The 15,813-nt window shown below is 54.8% G+C and overlaps 1 protein-coding gene across 1 annotated transcript in view; it reads right to left on the bottom strand.

Moving 5' to 3' along the window:
* Window positions 1-15,813, bottom strand: part of CACNA1S (calcium voltage-gated channel subunit alpha1 S) — a 75,580-nt gene that overhangs the window by 25,877 nt on the left and 33,890 nt on the right. The window contains exons 11-22 of the mRNA XM_003938254.4: window positions 14,657-14,882; window positions 13,718-13,925; window positions 12,343-12,463; window positions 11,404-11,518; window positions 9,570-9,663; window positions 8,821-8,890; window positions 6,346-6,478; window positions 5,590-5,719; window positions 5,254-5,313; window positions 3,025-3,131; window positions 2,382-2,469; window positions 1,996-2,103 (exon numbers count right to left, since the gene is read on the bottom strand). Of these exons, the coding sequence (XP_003938303.2) occupies window positions 1,996-2,103; window positions 2,382-2,469; window positions 3,025-3,131; window positions 5,254-5,313; window positions 5,590-5,719; window positions 6,346-6,478; window positions 8,821-8,890; window positions 9,570-9,663; window positions 11,404-11,518; window positions 12,343-12,463; window positions 13,718-13,925; window positions 14,657-14,882 (1,460 nt within the window). The remainder of the gene's footprint in view (window positions 1-1,995; window positions 2,104-2,381; window positions 2,470-3,024; window positions 3,132-5,253; window positions 5,314-5,589; window positions 5,720-6,345; window positions 6,479-8,820; window positions 8,891-9,569; window positions 9,664-11,403; window positions 11,519-12,342; window positions 12,464-13,717; window positions 13,926-14,656; window positions 14,883-15,813) is intronic.

Genomic DNA, 15,813 nt, shown 5'->3' with positions numbered 1-15,813 from the left:
TGGTGCTGGGGGCTAAGCAGGGGGTGGACAGAGCTGCCATTAAGCAGGGTCTGGGCACTTAACACCAAATACCCAATTTACTGTGGAAAGCAAAGCACGACTCTCTGCTATAACGTGGGATGCACATGGCAAGTTTCCACAGAGTCAAATGCAACAGCAAATGCCAACTGGAACTGATATGCTCCTGGGACCCCCTGGACGGCAGGTGCTGGGGGTCTTTTAATGAGAGATAAAACCTGGCGAGAGTTGGGTGTTGAGAGGCAATTGCTCTTGCTTGTCTGAAGGGTCGTGGAAGCCAAAGGGAGGGCAGCTGCTCATTCATTCCTTCAGGGAGCGTGTCTGGTGGGCCTCGTCTGCACCAGGCCCCGGGCGGGGGGACGGGAGAAGGGATAAGGCAGACACAGACTCTGCCCTCAAGGGTTTCTGGGGACCCAAACCTGACAGAGGAGGAGGCTGGGTGGGCAGGAGGTGGACAGCCCTCCCCTGGGCCAGGGGGAGAAGGCCACATGGCAGAGTGGCCAGACACTATAAACACTCCCATCCCTGCAGGACAGGGACCAAGAAGACCCGTTCCCCCCACCGAAGGTCCCACCCTGCTGCTGGTCTCAAAGCCTGTTCCCTGCCCTCAGGGAGGATTTGGCTTGTAAGTCCCTCAGCTCTAGCAGAGGCCCTGGCTCATGTATAGAAAACATGCTCTATCCGTGTTTGTTGAATGAATGAACGATTGAAAGATGATGCCGCTACACGTCTAAGACTGACTGAGGTTATGTAATCATGGCTTTGAAGGATGGTGCTCTGGTGGCAGGAGCAGTTGAGTCATGCAGGGGTATCCAGGGTGTTGGTGTACACTTGAGAGTCAATTTCTCTGTCCTGCAAATGATCTGAGAGCCAGAGACATCTGGAAATCAGAGCTCTGTGAGAGAGACATCTTTTTAGGGCTGATTCCCAGAGAGGAACTGAATAGCTGTGTTCTCCCAGGAAAGTGAGACAAGAATAAGGCTGGCTCCGGAGGTGAGATGATGGACTCCCAGCCTTAGAAGGCCCCGGTAGATGTGGGTGATGCCAGGCAAACCGGCCAGGAAGATGGAGGTACAGTGTGGGGTTGGGTGGGCGTATGCTTGGGACAGGCCTGGCAGGATCGGGGGAAATGGGCAAGGGTGGGAAGGGAGAGAAATGGCTGCAAGGCCCTGGGAGGAGGGGCCTTCCTCCCCAAGGAGAAGCAGGGGCAGGGAGACAGCAGATACCACGGCGATGGTGGTCAGCAGAACCACAGAGGCCCGGATGGACATCACCGAGGAAACTGGATCTGGACCTGCCATATATGAACTCAGTGCATTCAACTGAAGCAAATTCACTCTGAGTCTCAACGTGTTGTGTTGCTTGTATATTTAATTTTAAAAAGAGCTTAAGATAGTTGGTGTCAAGTTTTCATTTTAGCTTATTGATCTCTTTACGCTATTAACCATCATTGAAGGATAGCTGCCTCTTAAAAGTTTGATTTAGGAAAGCTGTGTTTATAGTCTGAATTTCATAGTCATATTTAAAAGATTCACATCCAACTACACATCTTCTCGTCTTGTTTGATAGAATTCTTAGCACGTGACGATATAGCTTTAAGAGATGGTGCTTGAATTGTATTTTAATTTCAACTCAATAGACACATGAGCCTCTGCTACCGTTTCAGTGGTGTTAGGAGCCTGTGGGCTGTTTATGCTGTCACTGGGTGGCTTTTGTGGAACTCAAGGTGCTACATAAATGTAATGGTGTCTTACTGGCTTTCTGCTAATGTATGTGTTTGGTGTGGTAAAGACCTATTTTTCAAAATAAGATATTCTCATATGAAAAACTGTGCATTCAAAGACATCTGTTTTCACAATTTGGGGCTCCTTTCGCTTAGATAGGGGCAAACCAACCGACTGGCCCTTGCCTTGGCTAGAGAGCTGGCACCAGGGCTGGGAGTGGGAGGGGAGGCTGGTCGCGCGGGCAGGGCCTCACCTTGAAGAGCTGGACGCCGATGCAGGCAAACATGAACTGCAGGAGGGTGGTGACCAGCACGATGTTCCCGATGGTGCTGATGGCCACGAACATGCACTGCACCACGTGCTGGGGAGACAGAGGCCAGTGGGGACTGGGGGTGCACACACTGTACCCCCCTAGCCCAGCTGAGGAAACCCCAGGCATGCAAGATGTGCTGCCTCCTGACCAGCTGGAGGCGGGGAGAGGCTGATGGGGAAGCACGGCTAGCCCAGCCTCATCCTTACCCCTGTCTGGCCAAGGAGACAGGACGGGGTCCCGCCCGTGGCTGGGCTGAGGTTTCTGGAGTCAGGACCCTGCAACCCCTCCCATCCCTCTTCTGGGGTCCTGCCCAGGCCCTCTCTCACCTTCAACCCCTTGGCTCTGTTGATGGCTCTCAGTGGTCGGAGCACCCTCAGCACCCTGAGGATCTTCACCACGGAGATGGCGCTGGACCTGGGGAGGTGGCAACCGTGCGAGGGCTGAGAGCAGCCTGCTGCAGCCAGCCCGGTCTGCAGAGGAGCCTCCAGCTGTATCCTGCCCTCCACGCCGGCTGCCTTTCTGCCTGAAAACACTCCCATCTTCCCGTCCCCTTTCCTACAGCTGCAAGAGTGTGCCCTACTCCAGGGCACAGCCACCCCCTGCTATCTAGACCGTGCTCTCATGGGTGTGTCATGAAGCAGAATACAGCCTTCCCCTGCGGGTGGCTAGAGGCTCCGTCCCCCCCATCAGATAGTGAGCGCCCCGACGGCAGGGGCTGTGCTCCCCACAGGGTCGGGGAGGGAAGGGCCCCTCCCTCCTCTCTTCACCCCTTGCCGGTCTCTAGAACAGGGTGCTGCCCACTTCGCTGGTGGCAACCCACAACCCCCAGTTCCCCCTGGCCCCATCAGAGGCCCTGAGAGGCCCTCCTCCTGTGGCAGGTGCCCACCAACATGGTGGGACTCCCACTACGAAGCCCTGGCATGGGGCAGAGGGCGTCTGTGCCCAGGGCGGGCCCGCGCCGCTGCTCACTCGAGTCCCATGGAGATGAGGGACACCGCCACCACCAGCAGGTCCAGGATGTTGAAGTAATTGCGGCAGAAGGAGCCCTTGTGCAGGAAGGCCCCGTAGGTGGTCATCTGGGGAGACAGAGGCAGCAGCCTGGGTGGCGGAGCTCGGGGACCAGGCCTGTCCCCCACAGACATGGGAGACAGTCGCCTCTGCTCAGGAGAGCACTGAGGCAATAGCCTTCCAGGAATCTCTGTGTTTCACTCAGCTCCTTGCAGTGGCCTAAACACATTTCCTATCTCTGCTCATGGTTGTTGAAACGTGAGGACTTCTCACGGGCAGCCGGGCCGGACTTCTCTCTTTACCCGCCATAGGAAACCCTGCGTCTCCTTTCCCATGGGGCCACAGAGTGGAGGAGCCCTGGCCCCCCATCTCCAGCGGAACGTAAGATTTCTCCTCCTTCCTGGAAAGCTTCTCGGGCAGTCCCCTCTGCCCTGTGGCTTACTGAGTCAGGCTGCAAGCCCTCCAGGACTCCGGGGGTCCAGGGCCCTCTCTCCTCCCTCTCCATCTCCTTCCCAGCCCTGCCTTCTCGCCCCCCTCTCAGGTTCTTGGATATATTCTCTGACAATCCTCCAGGTCTTTGCACACAAACATTACGCCCTTAAAATTGCACAGGGCTAAAACCTTTTCCGGCACTCAGGGCACTAGGAGATTTCGTCTTAATTTGCCTTCCCAGACTCCGCACCCAGGCCTCCCTATGTGCAGTACGTCCCAGCCCAAAGGGGCCACTTTGTCCTCTCTGGCAATGTCCCCAAATCTCCTTATAGTGTACTTGCTACTCTCTGTCCTAGACCGTCCCAGCTGTCTCTCCCTAACGAAGTCCTGTCCAACTTCAAGGTCTGGCTCTAATGCCCCCAACTCCACAAACTTCCTGACCTCGAGGACGCCACCGTCTCCCTCTGCTCAATTCCTTCAATAGCTGAGGCTCCGAAATAAGGTACTGTCCTGATTTCACACCACAGCCTGCTCTGAGCCGGTTCCTGGGGCTGGGCCAGCCTCTCCTCTCTTAGTTCGTGAATGTACAGACTGGTGCTGCTGGGTTTCAGGCACAGATGGGTCCTCCCTCTGCCTCCAGAGCCCACCACCCCCAGGATGGCTGGAACCCCATCTGTGTTGGGAATGGGTGGCCGGCGACGTGCTGTGGATAAGGTGTGGAAAAGGTGTGATGGGGCAGGGTGCCAGGAACCCAGCTCAGGGCAGCGGTCACTTCTCTGGGGACTCCTGGAGGAAAAGATCTTTCCAGTCACTGCTAACAGAGGTCTAGGAACAACAAATCACAGCTCCCCAGGTCTGCTCTTAAGCTAACTGTGTGGGCAAAAAATGCCGAAGGTTGACCAGGTGTGGTGGCTCATGGCTCTAATCCCAGCACTTCGGGAGGCCAAGGAGGGTAGATCACTAGGTCAAGAGATCGAGACCATCCTGCCCAACATGGTGCAATCCCATCTCTACTAAAAATACAGAAAATTATCTGGGTGTGGTAGTGGGCGCCTATCATCCCAGCTGCTCAGGAGGCTGAGGCAGGAGAATCACTTGAACCTGGGAGGCTGAGGCTGCAGTGAGCGGAGATCGCACCGCTGCACTCGAGCCTAGCCTGGTGATAAAGCGAGACTCCATCTTAAAAAAGAAAAGAGCCAGGTGCAGTGGCTGGCACCCGTAATCCCAGCACTTTGGGAGGCCAAGGCGGGCGGATCACCTGAGGTCAGGAGGTTGAGACCAGCCTGACCAACACGAAGAAATCCCATCTCTACTAAAAACACAAAAAATTAACCAGGTGTGGAGGCGCATGCCTGTAGTCCCAGCTACTTCGGAGGCTGAGGCAGGAAAATCGCTTGAACCTGGGAGGTGGAGGTTGTGGGTGAGCCAAGATTGTGCCACTGCACTCTGGCCTAGGCAATAAGAGTGAAACTTCATCTTGAAAAGAAAAAAAGAAAAGAAAAGAGAAAAGAAAAATGCCAGAGGCTTAAAGGCATGGGGTGTGCTCTGTGAATGGGGGAGCCTCAGGCTGGCTGGGCTTCACTCTCCAGCCCACCACCCAGACACCCTCGGGCCTGCCCCGTGTACCAGGTCCCATGAGTCTTTCCTGCCACTCTCCACCTCTTTTCTGCTTCTCTCCACCCCCGAGTTCGGTGTGTGTAAGCTGGAGCCACATCAGGGAACCCCCCTGCCCAGGGCTGCCCCACAGCCTTCGCTCACCTTGAGGACAATCTCCACGGTGAAGACAGAGGTGAACCCAACATCAAAGTGCTTGAGGATCTGGGGATGAGGCAGGGGAGGGAGCAGTCAGTGAGAGAAAGAGATAACAGTATCAGCAGCAGCAGTAGCAGCATCAAAGCAGGCAGTCAGAGCCAGTCTGTGCCCCAGCCTGTGCCATTCAGAAGGATTGAAGCAGGTTGTCCTAACCCTGAGGAATTGGACTCTAAGAAAAGCTGATGCCTGTAGTCACAGAGAGGATACAGCTGAACCCTGGGCACCACACTGAGGCTGGAGGGGGCAGGGGTGCTGAGTGGTGGAGCAGGTGACACCTGTCACCTGATTCCTCGTGGACTCGGCCCGGATGGGGTCTTCCGCAGCCAGTGCAGCGCTGCTGAGCATGATGAACAGCAGGATGAAGTTGGTGAACCAGGTGGCATTGACGATGCGGTGGCACAGGATGCGGATCCTTGGGGTGAGGTAGGGAGGGCAGGGGAGCTGTGAGCTGCTGGAGGCCTCATCAGCCTCCAACCCGCGGAGGGACATGGGACGCACGACCTGCTCCTTCCCAGCCAGTGGAGGGAGCCCTGACCCCTCCATCTGTTTCTAAAGCCTTAATTCTGCCTCCCAGCCTAGCCTCTCCCACCACATGCCCCGTCCTGCAATGAACGGCACCACCTTGAGGTTTCCCATCAAATGAAAATGGGACAGGCTGATCTCTATACATGGGCTAGACAGATAAAACTCCACAAAGACTATAGTCTATATATAGTTTAAAGATGTAAAATTGTGAAGCCAATAAAAACTATAGCTTCCCTTGCTCTCTCCCCCTTGTCCTGTCTAAAACTCTTCTCTCAGAAAGGAAGCAATAAACAGGTCCCTCTGAGGTGTAAATAGCTGATAAGGCTTAAAGCATCACTTTTCCCAGATAGACCAGCATTTTAAACAGGGCACAAGATCTTAAGCTAAAACACTGGGTTTGTCACAGTGTAACCGTAGTCATGGAGAGTCAGAAGGAGCTCCTTCTGACTCTCCATGCAGAGAAGCAGATGAGAGCCTCATAAATCACCCCCACAGCAGCCAGGGGACACCCACTTATTGGTAGGGCTGAAGATGAAGAAGGAGCTGGCTTCTGGAATGGGCACAGCCTTCTCTTTCAGCTGCAGCTCAGCCAGGGGGCGTGGTCGGGGGCTCAGCGGGATCTCGGGCTCATCTTCCTCGTCGTCCCCTGTGGGAAGAGAGGGAGGAATTAGGGGTGTTTCCCATGCTTTGCTATGCCGTGGCTTCTGTGCTCAGAGACCTCCTAGGAGCCCCTGCAGCCAGTAAGCAGGGTGGTGCCAGGCTGAGGTGGGACTCTAGGGCTTCAGCAGAGTCCAGCTGGGTATCTCTTGCCTTCAGTGAGCAGATCTGAGCTGTCAGGGGTTGGTAAGGCAGGCCCACAACCTTCCAGAAATGGGGTTGAGAGCAAGCTCAAGTAACTTTGTGGTTGCATCTTCTGTCTCATGGCTCCATCCATACTGCCTCAAATATCCATAGGCGGGGGGATGGAGTGGAAAGCCCTGCTTCGGAAGAGGAGACTTGGGTTCTAGTCCCAGCTCTGCCTCTAACTTGCTGTGCAGTGCTGGAAAGGTCTGTGCCCTTCTTCAGCGTCAGCTTTCCAATTTGTGAATCCGACAAAGGGCAGGAGCATTGTTGAAATAAAAGGACTCTGTGATCCTCTCCTGGGCTAGGATTTCAAAAATAGGTAACTTCACAGAGAAGCTTCGAGCATGGAGAAAAACAATCAGAATTTTTTGAGCTTCAGCCAGTCCCCAGGACTGGGGCTGGTGGCTGGGGGTTAGAGGAGGAAGTGACAGACGTCCCAAGCACATTCACTGGGTCTCACGGCCCCATGAGGAAACTGAGTACCCAAAATCCTCAGCTCCAGGATGGGAGGATCTCATGATCAGATGGTGAGGGCAGAATCCAAAGCCAGGGTTTCTCTTGGTTCCCTCCCCTGACAATTACCTTCTCCTTACCCCTACTGGCCCCTGGCAGAGGCTTTGAGGGAAGCCAAGAGCTACTGGATTCTACTGTCTTCAACATGGCCACCTGTTGGGGTTCTCAAATCCACTAAGTCACATTCCAATTTTTCTGTCCCCCCCGAGAAGCTAAAACTCTTATTCCTCAGAATGAGTGTCCTAACATGACATTTCCTGTCTTGCCCAGCCTGCCACAGACCCCAGAGACACATTTCACGCTTGATCGCAGACACTGCTCATTCTTAGAGGGAGCGTGTTGGCAACCTTCCCCAGCCTTCTTACTTCCTCTGCCTATGCCCAGTTTGTTAATTTCATTGCACGTATCTTTTGCTGTAAGCCGTTTGGAACTATTTTTAGAAAGAAACAGGATATAAACACATTCAGCCCCCTTGGTAAGGCTGTCTTCCTGCTGCCCAGCCCACACCCCCTCTACCCTCCCCTCCTCACTTCTTCCCAGCTCCTTTTCCCGACCTCAGATTTCCTATCAGCCACCATCCCACCTGCACACCAGTCACTCCCAGCTAATAGGTGATAACTGTTCGAAGAAACAACTCCACATGAGTTATTCTAAAACACAAATATTCACGGCTGGTAGATATTTGAAGAAATGTCATTAGTCTCACTTGTACCAGCGCCATTCTCCCCACACTTCACTTGGCAAAATTCTTTCATGCATTCATTCATTCAGTTTATTGAGTGCCTCCTCTGAGCCAAACACTGTGCGGTGTGGAAGACAAAAGTCCCACTGGAGCTTAGAGTCACTGGAGCAAACAGAGGCTCATCAGCAGATTCCACAAGCAGACATAAAAGTAGCTGATCAGCTGATGCGATAAGTAGACCTAAAATTGCCCCACTGACACGGTGCTCCAGAGGGACCCAGGACTCAGAGGGCTCTTGGCCCCAGGGCTCTTCCAGGTGGCCTTGTAAGGTTACCCCAGCTGGGTTCTGCTTCCTCCACGTGTCCTCCTCTGGGTCCAGATAAATGGGGTTTCTGCAGCAGTCACTGGTTATTTGCATTTACAAGGTGTTTGTGGTTTCTCCACGGTTTTTGTTATCCATGCTCCCGCCATCCTACCATTTTCTACCCCCCTTGCACTTTCCCACACTGCCTCTCACGGTTCTGTTCATCCCTGCATCGTTCCGGCCCTCAGCCCTACCGGACGCTGGATAGTGAGTGATCTGCCTCGTCACTACACAGATGGGTGTGTCCTCATTTATGATCCTTTCTGCGTGACTGTCAGGGAAGACTTGTATACCCACGAGTCTCTGTGCTTCTTGAAAACTGAGTCCTCAGCACTGAGGCACACAGCCGGTGCTCAATAAACACTCGCTGAGTTACAAGAAAATAAAATGTCTGGGTTTTTCTATCGTGTGCATTGGTGGGAGAGACAAGCTGGCAGCTGACTTATTTGTGCAGAAGGGATGTCTCCAGTGTCCTGATTTCTACAGGCAGGGACACACAAGAGAGTGCCCACAGGGAGAATTCAGGACCGGCACACCCCTACCTCATGTGGGCACCCTGCTCCCACCTGGGCTCCAGCACCCTCACCTGGGAAGTCGGCTGATGGGTAGGGATCCTTCACCTCGTTGACGTTAGATTCAAACTCATCGATTTTCAGCTGTAGGAAGGAACACAATGACTGTAACAATGAAGGAGAAGTAGCCTGTGAGCTTTCAGCTGACTCAATCATCCCGATAGCCTGCGGGACAGGGAATATTAAGATCATCCCCATTTTACAAATGAGAAGCCAGGCCCAGCAAGGTCGGACAGCCTGCACAGGCTCCCACGGGGCAAGGCCTGAGCCCGTCCGGTCCTGTCTGACTCTATCTTCACGTGCCCGCTGCTTGGATCTCTAGAAGAGAGTTGACCTTCCCAGGCCAGGACCTCCGGTCCCTGTGGGCCCAGTTCCCTGACTCTTTGAACTCCACTCCTCAGTTTTCAGGAATGTTGAGCAGAGCCACCTGGGAACGGGCAGGGCAGGGCTAGCAATGGTGGAAGTCGGTCTGGTCCTCTCAGTGGAAAGTGGGTGTCAGGGAGAGGAATTATCTCCTTGGTCTGGAGTGGGAAGCTGTTACTCTGGGGAAGTCTGGTTCCCAGATTGGAAGGTCTGTGCCTCTCAGTGCAGGAGTCCCTGGAGATGGATCCGCCGGCTCTCCCTCCAGTAGCACTCGGGGAAACGCCCTCACCTGGCTGATTACGCCCCCCCCACCCTCCCCCATCTGTACCCTGTGGCAAGGGGAACCACGGGACTGTCAGAACCCCAGCCTGCCTCCAGCATCCCCGCGTGAGGTGCTCACCTTGGCAGTGGTGGGGATGCCCTCACCCTTGGGTTTCTGCTCCAGCTTCTTGGTCATCGTGGACCTCTCCTCCTCTGACTTGTCTGGGAGACCCCTGAGTTAGAAAACACAAAGTGGGTGCCGGGCGCGGTGGCTCAAGCCTGTAATCCCAGCACTTTGGGAGGCCGAGGCGGGTGGATCACGAGGTCGAGAGATCGAGACCATCCTGGTCAACATGGTGAAACCCCGTCTCTACTAAAAATACAAAAAAACTAGCTGGGCGTGGTGGCGCGTGCCTGTAATCCCAGCTACTCAGGAGGCTGAGGCAGGAGAATTGCCTGAGCCCAGGAGGCGGAGGTTGCGGTGAGCCGAGATCGCGCCATTGCACTCCAGCCTGGGTAACAAGAGCGAAACTCCGTCTCAAAAAAAAAAAAAAAAGAAAAAGAAAACACAAAGTGGAAGCCAAAGCAGAAAGTTCTCAGGGATCTGCTCAGCCTGACAACACCCTCCAGAGGATCCCACGGCAAGGGATCCGGGAGGATCTGTGGGAGGAGTGGCATCGGCCCCCAGATGGGAAGGGCAGTGGGCTCAGGCAAGTCCCTTCTCTGTGGTGAGAGGGTCTGACACACAGCGTGGGCCCACGGCTACCTGTGGCTCACTGGGCAGCCATGTTTAATGTTGGTTGACAGTGAATGGGTGAAATGTGGCTTTGTACTGGGTTTATACAAGATTCACAGAGTGGAAGCATGGTTTGCCTAAGATGGCTTCCAATTCTTTTTTTTTGAGACAGAGTCTCGCTCTGTCACCAGGTGCCAGGCTGGAGTGCAGTGGCACAATCTCGGCTCACTGCAACCTCCACCTCCCAGGTTCAAGCGATTCTCCTGTCTCAGTCTCCCGAGTAGCTGGGACTACAGGCACCTGCCACCACGCCTGGCTAATCTTTTTTTTTTTTTTTTTTTTTTTTTTCAGTAGAGATGGGATTTCACTGTGTTAGCCAGGATGGTTTCGAGCTCCTGACCTTGTGATCCACCCGCCTTGGCCTCCTAAAGTGCTGGGATTATAGGGGGTGAGCCACCACGCCCAGCAGGCTTCAACTCTTTAGAAATGTCTGAACTCCATGCTGGGCCCTCTTTTTCCCTTTCTCTTTCCATCTTGCCTCAGCAGGAACAGGGGTTCTATTCCTTCAGGCATGGGCATTGGAAGAAGCAGGACTCTGTCTAGAGCCCAGCATGGGCACCACCCGGAAGCCTGCTGATGGAGAACTCCGATCCCACCCCATCTGATTTGGACCAGCTAAAACAGAATCAGCATTTCAACAAGATTCCTCGGTGACCTGTTTGCAGTTGCAAACTCCCAACTTGTTTGCAGGTGGAGTTTGAGAAACACCGTCTAGAACGCCAGCCTCCTTCCACTCCTGGAGGAGGGTCCCAGGCTACAGAGTTCACTGACAAAGTGAACCTGGGAAGCCAATGGCCACTTCACAGAAGAGAGGATGCCTGAGGCTCAGCAAAGGACAATGGCTCTCTCCCAGAAGCACAGCAACTCAGCCACAGGGTTGGGAGGGGAATTCCCAGGATCGCTCCCCAGGGGAGCCCTGCCCACCTGCCCGGGCTCTGAAGCTCTTGCATTCCACATCCTGAGGCCTGTCTGTCCAGAAGGCCAACTGGCTTCTGGTCCTGCCCGCAGGGAAGGACCCCACCATCCCCACGTGCAGGTTGCAGAAGTTTGCCCGCTGGGGCGGGTGTCCCCACGTCAGGGCCCCTGCTCATTGGGCTACAGGGAGGCCTGTCCAGGGCTGCAAGGCCATGGCCATGGCTGCGCACTCCAGATCCCCTCCTGCTAAGGAAGCACTCACTTGGACATCTTCCTGCGTTTTCTCTCCTCAGCCTTGGCCTTCTGGGCGGAAGTCAGGCTCTCCGCCTCGGCCAGGTTGTCCACAGCAATGGCCAGGAAGACATTGAGCAGGATGTCTGAGGTTTAGCTAAGGAGCCTTGGGTTGTAGGTGGAAGGGAGCCTCCGGAGCAGGAGCCCTGCCTGCCTGCATGTGGGCAGGCCCTAACCCCACTCCCAGAGCTACCCATGGGAAGGCGTGGGTGGAGGGACACAGCTGAAGGCCCTCAGGGAAGCCTGCCTGCAGAGGGTACCCAGAAAGGAGCCTGAATCTACTGTGGCCTTGAACCCATGCATTTCCTGTCCAGACTGGCTCCAGCCCCCACACTCAGCTGCGTGGAGAGCCACGCGAGGCAAAACAAGTGAGAGCCACGCGAGACACGCCTGAGTTGGGGACAGTGGTGCCCTTCCTCCCACTTCCCACAACGTCAGATTACACGGTGCAGGCACTGCCGGCATCTCCACGGCCCCATCCACCTCCCCTCATATCTCTCCTCTCATCTCTCGGCCTGTCCTAGCTCCATCCTTCCGGTCCCAGTACTCAGACGGGTCATCCCGGCCACAGGGTCCTGGTGGCTCCCTGCCTGCCCCTGAAACTTTGGAGGAGGCTGCCCTACCGTCTTCATGCTCCTCAGCAAACTTGTCCTTCCTGCACTGCTCCAGGCGCACTGACCTGGCGGGGCTTCACTCCTCCCAGCTATAGCCGCACACCCTGCTGAGTCTCTAACCTTTCCGGCAGAATTATCCCACAGCTCTGACCTAGCCACCACGCCGTGGGCCTGGGAGCTCCCCTACAGCCAGAGGGCCTGGCTGCCTAGAAACCAGATACCCTTGACCCCCGTTTGAAACCGTTTCCCCCATCCCCCACCAAGCTCTCTTCTGCACCCTGCTTCTGGGGGGATACAGTTGCCACAGACGAAAAGGATGATAAAGTAAATGCACACAAGCACGCCGGGGTAGGCCGGCCCGCCGTAGGCCATGATCCCGTTATACATCATCGAGGTCCAGTCCTCACCTGTCAGGACCTGTGTGGAGGGGGAGCCAGGGCTCAGGAGTCTGCTCTTACTCTGGGTGCTCTTAGAACCTTCCCTCTTTTCATTCCATGGTCCTTGTGGCCACCCCCTGCTCTCCTCAAAACCCCTATTCCAGCTGGGTGCAGTGGCTCACACCTGTCATCTTAGTACTGGGAGGCCAAGGTGGGTGGGTTATTTGAGGTCAGGAGTTCGAGACCAGCTTGGCCAATATAGTAAAAATGCAAAAATTAGCCAGGCGTGGTGACAAGCACCTGCAATCCCAGCTACTTGGGAGGCTGAGGTAGAAGAATCGCTTGACCCCAGGAGGTAGAGGGTGCAGTGAGCTGAGATTGTGCCACTGCAATCCAGTCTGGGCAACAGAGTGAGACTCCATCTCAAAAAACAAAACAAAACCCCGATTCCAATGATCTAGAAGCTTACTGCTGCTCTCTGTGGACAAGGAATTGGACTGTGGGCTCGCCACCTCCCTGTTCTGTCCTTATCCCCGGGCTTCACTGTGCTGCACCCATCCAGGCTTCCTGTTATTCCGGCCTTAGAAGTCGTGTGAAATGTCAAGTCTATTGAAAGGCCTGAGGCTTGACCAGCCAGTGGGGCTAATGGAAGAAAGAGAGGGCAAAGCCATCCACAGGACCAACAGACGATCACACACTGCCCCTCTCACTGGTACAACAGGAAGGTGTCGCTGATGAAATATGGGCCACCCCGCAGAGGAGTGCGTCCACGTCTACACTACGAAAACTCCTCCAGGAGGCCAGGGGTCCTGAAAGCCTCTCACTGGGCCACAGTCACGCTCCCCTGGGTGGCTGATAGCAGATCGGCTGTGCCGCGCCTGCAGAGTGGGAAATGGTTTGCGTTTCTCTGGGGCTTTCCTAGCCTTGGGGAGGAAAAGCTTCCCTTATCTGACTTTGGCCTGAGACGTGAGTAACACATGGGAGAGAAAGCTCACATCTGGACTCCCAGGCCGTCCCTAAAGCAGTCATGTTATCCCGCAGCAGGCCAGCCCTGTGCTGGGTGCCAGAAACAGAGACTAATCAGACAAAGTGGGTGCAGACGCAGTGAAGGGGACACACAAGTGTTACAGTGGAGAGAAGCACAGGTGATAGGGGAACTCAGAGAAGGACATTGTACTCAACCAGGAGATCAGAGAAGGCTTCCTGGAGGAGGTGATGCCCACCTTGACCTTGAAGGACAAGGAGCAGGATTCAGCAACTGCACAGAGGAGGGACACGCAGAGAGCTAGCCTACCTGGAAGACGCTGATGAGGGCCTGGGGAAAGTTGTCGAAGTTGCTGCGCCGCACTTCTGTGTCCTCAAAGTCATACCTGCCCCCAAAGAGCTGCATGCCCAGGAGGGCGAAGATGACGATGAAGAGGAAGAGCAGCAGCAGCAGCGAGGCGATGGAGCGGATGGAGTTCAGCAGGGACGCCACCAGGTTGCTCAGCGACGTCCAGTACCTGAAGGAGGAGGAGCCGCAAGCAGGGAGGGGACAGACCCTCTCACTGGGGCCCATGGGGTGTGGACAGACCTGGGGGAAGGCTCAGGACTGAGGTGACACAGAAGGAGGGGGCTGGAAGGCCCTGGATTCGTGGCTGCGTGCCCACCCTCTCCTTCCTCAGAGCACTTTCCTGTTTGTAATTTCACACTCGCTAATATGACTGTTGATTAACTTTAGGTCCCATTGCTGGACGAGAAACTCCGTGAGAGTAAGGACGGCTTCTCTCCTGCACACCCCCGATGCCCTGTGCTCAGCACAGTACCCAGCTCACGCGGGTGCTGGATAAGTACCGCAAGCAGATGGACCCAACTCCCCTTCCCTAGCCACCTCGCAAAGGCCCCGATTCTCTGTGTCCCTCCTTCTTTCTTGTTTCCACCCCTTTCCCTACAGCTCTTCTGTCCGCCTTCCTTCTTCCCGTCTTTTCTCTTCTTCCTTTCTCTTTTCCACCACCCCTTCTCCCTGCCCTGCCATAGACTGTGGTAAGAAAAGAACAGAGAAATGAGTTCAAAGTGGGGAAGTGATTCCTTTTTCACAGAAGGAGGTTATTTCAAGGAGGGAGGGAAGTCCGGGCAAGGGGCCACTGGTGAACCTGCACAGATCCCAGACCCTGGGAAATGAGACGAGTGTAGACCAGACCGGGCTGTGGTGCCCACGGGGGACCCCAGAGTGCCAGCCGACCCTGGCGCTCACTTGGTGATCTTGAAGATCCTCAGGAGGCGGATGCAGCGAAGCACGGAGATGCCTAGGGGCGTCATGGCGCCCGCCTCCACCAGCAGGACCTCCAGGATGCCGCTGCACACCACGAAGCAGTCGAAGCGGTTGAAGATGGACATGAAGTACTGGCGCAGGCCCAGCCCGTACATCTTCATCAGCATCTCGATGGTGAAGAGGGAGAGCAGCACCCGGTTGGCGATGTCTGCAGGGTTGGTGGCACAGCCCTGGCATCACTCTCCTTCCCTTCTCCCGCCTCCCAGCTTTGGCCTTGTCTGGGCCTCAACCCAGGACACCTCTTCCCTTATTTCCTTGTTTCCAAGGCACCATGGATTTCTGGGGGTGGGCTCGGGGGATAGGGCCTCATGCTGCCCAGACTGGAGTGAAGTGGCACAATCGTGGCACACTGCAGCCTTGAATTCCCAGGATCAAGTGATCCTCCACCCCACCGGCATGTGCCACCACATCCAGGTAATTTTTTGTATTTTTAGTAGAGACAGGGTTTCATTCCTGTTGCCCAGGTTGGTCTTGAACTCCTGGGCTCAAGCAATCTACTGTCCTCAGCCTTCCAAAATGCTGGGATTACAGGTGTGAACCACTGTGGCCAGCAAATTTTTTAATTAACTTAAAAAGAAACCTGATGAATGTTGCCCATTGATTTCTTGCAAGCTAACTCATATTTAACAGAAAGAGGATCTTATTACTTTTGATTCTACTGAAGTTCACGAAGTCTGCTACTCTCATTCCTATACGCCTCCCTCCCTCCTGATAGAGAAGGGTCTCACCACGTACCCGAAGCCAATCCTTCCTCCTTTGCGGGAAGCTCCCTGTCCATGATCCTTTTTTTTCCCCTATATATTTAAATTCTTCCTTCAAATGGACCCTCCCTTTGCCATTCTTTTTTTTTTTTTTTTTTTAGACAGAGTCTCACTTTGTCACCCAGGCTGGAGTGCCATGGCTCGAACTTGGCTCACTGCAACCTCCACCTCCTGAGTTCAAGCGATTCTCCTGCCTCAACCTCCCGAGTAGCTGGGACTACAGGCAAGCGCCACTACGCCTGGCTAATCTTTTTTTTTTTTTTTTTCCAGTAGAGATGGGGTTTCACTGTGTTAGCCAGGATGGTTTTGATCTCCTGA

This window comes from Saimiri boliviensis, chromosome 14 (assembly GCF_048565385.1).
Source record: "Saimiri boliviensis isolate mSaiBol1 chromosome 14, mSaiBol1.pri, whole genome shotgun sequence".
NCBI classification, from domain to species: Eukaryota; Metazoa; Chordata; class Mammalia; order Primates; family Cebidae; genus Saimiri; species Saimiri boliviensis.
Note: the sequence above shows the minus strand (reverse complement) of the source record. Positions and strands in the feature narration are given on the sequence as shown.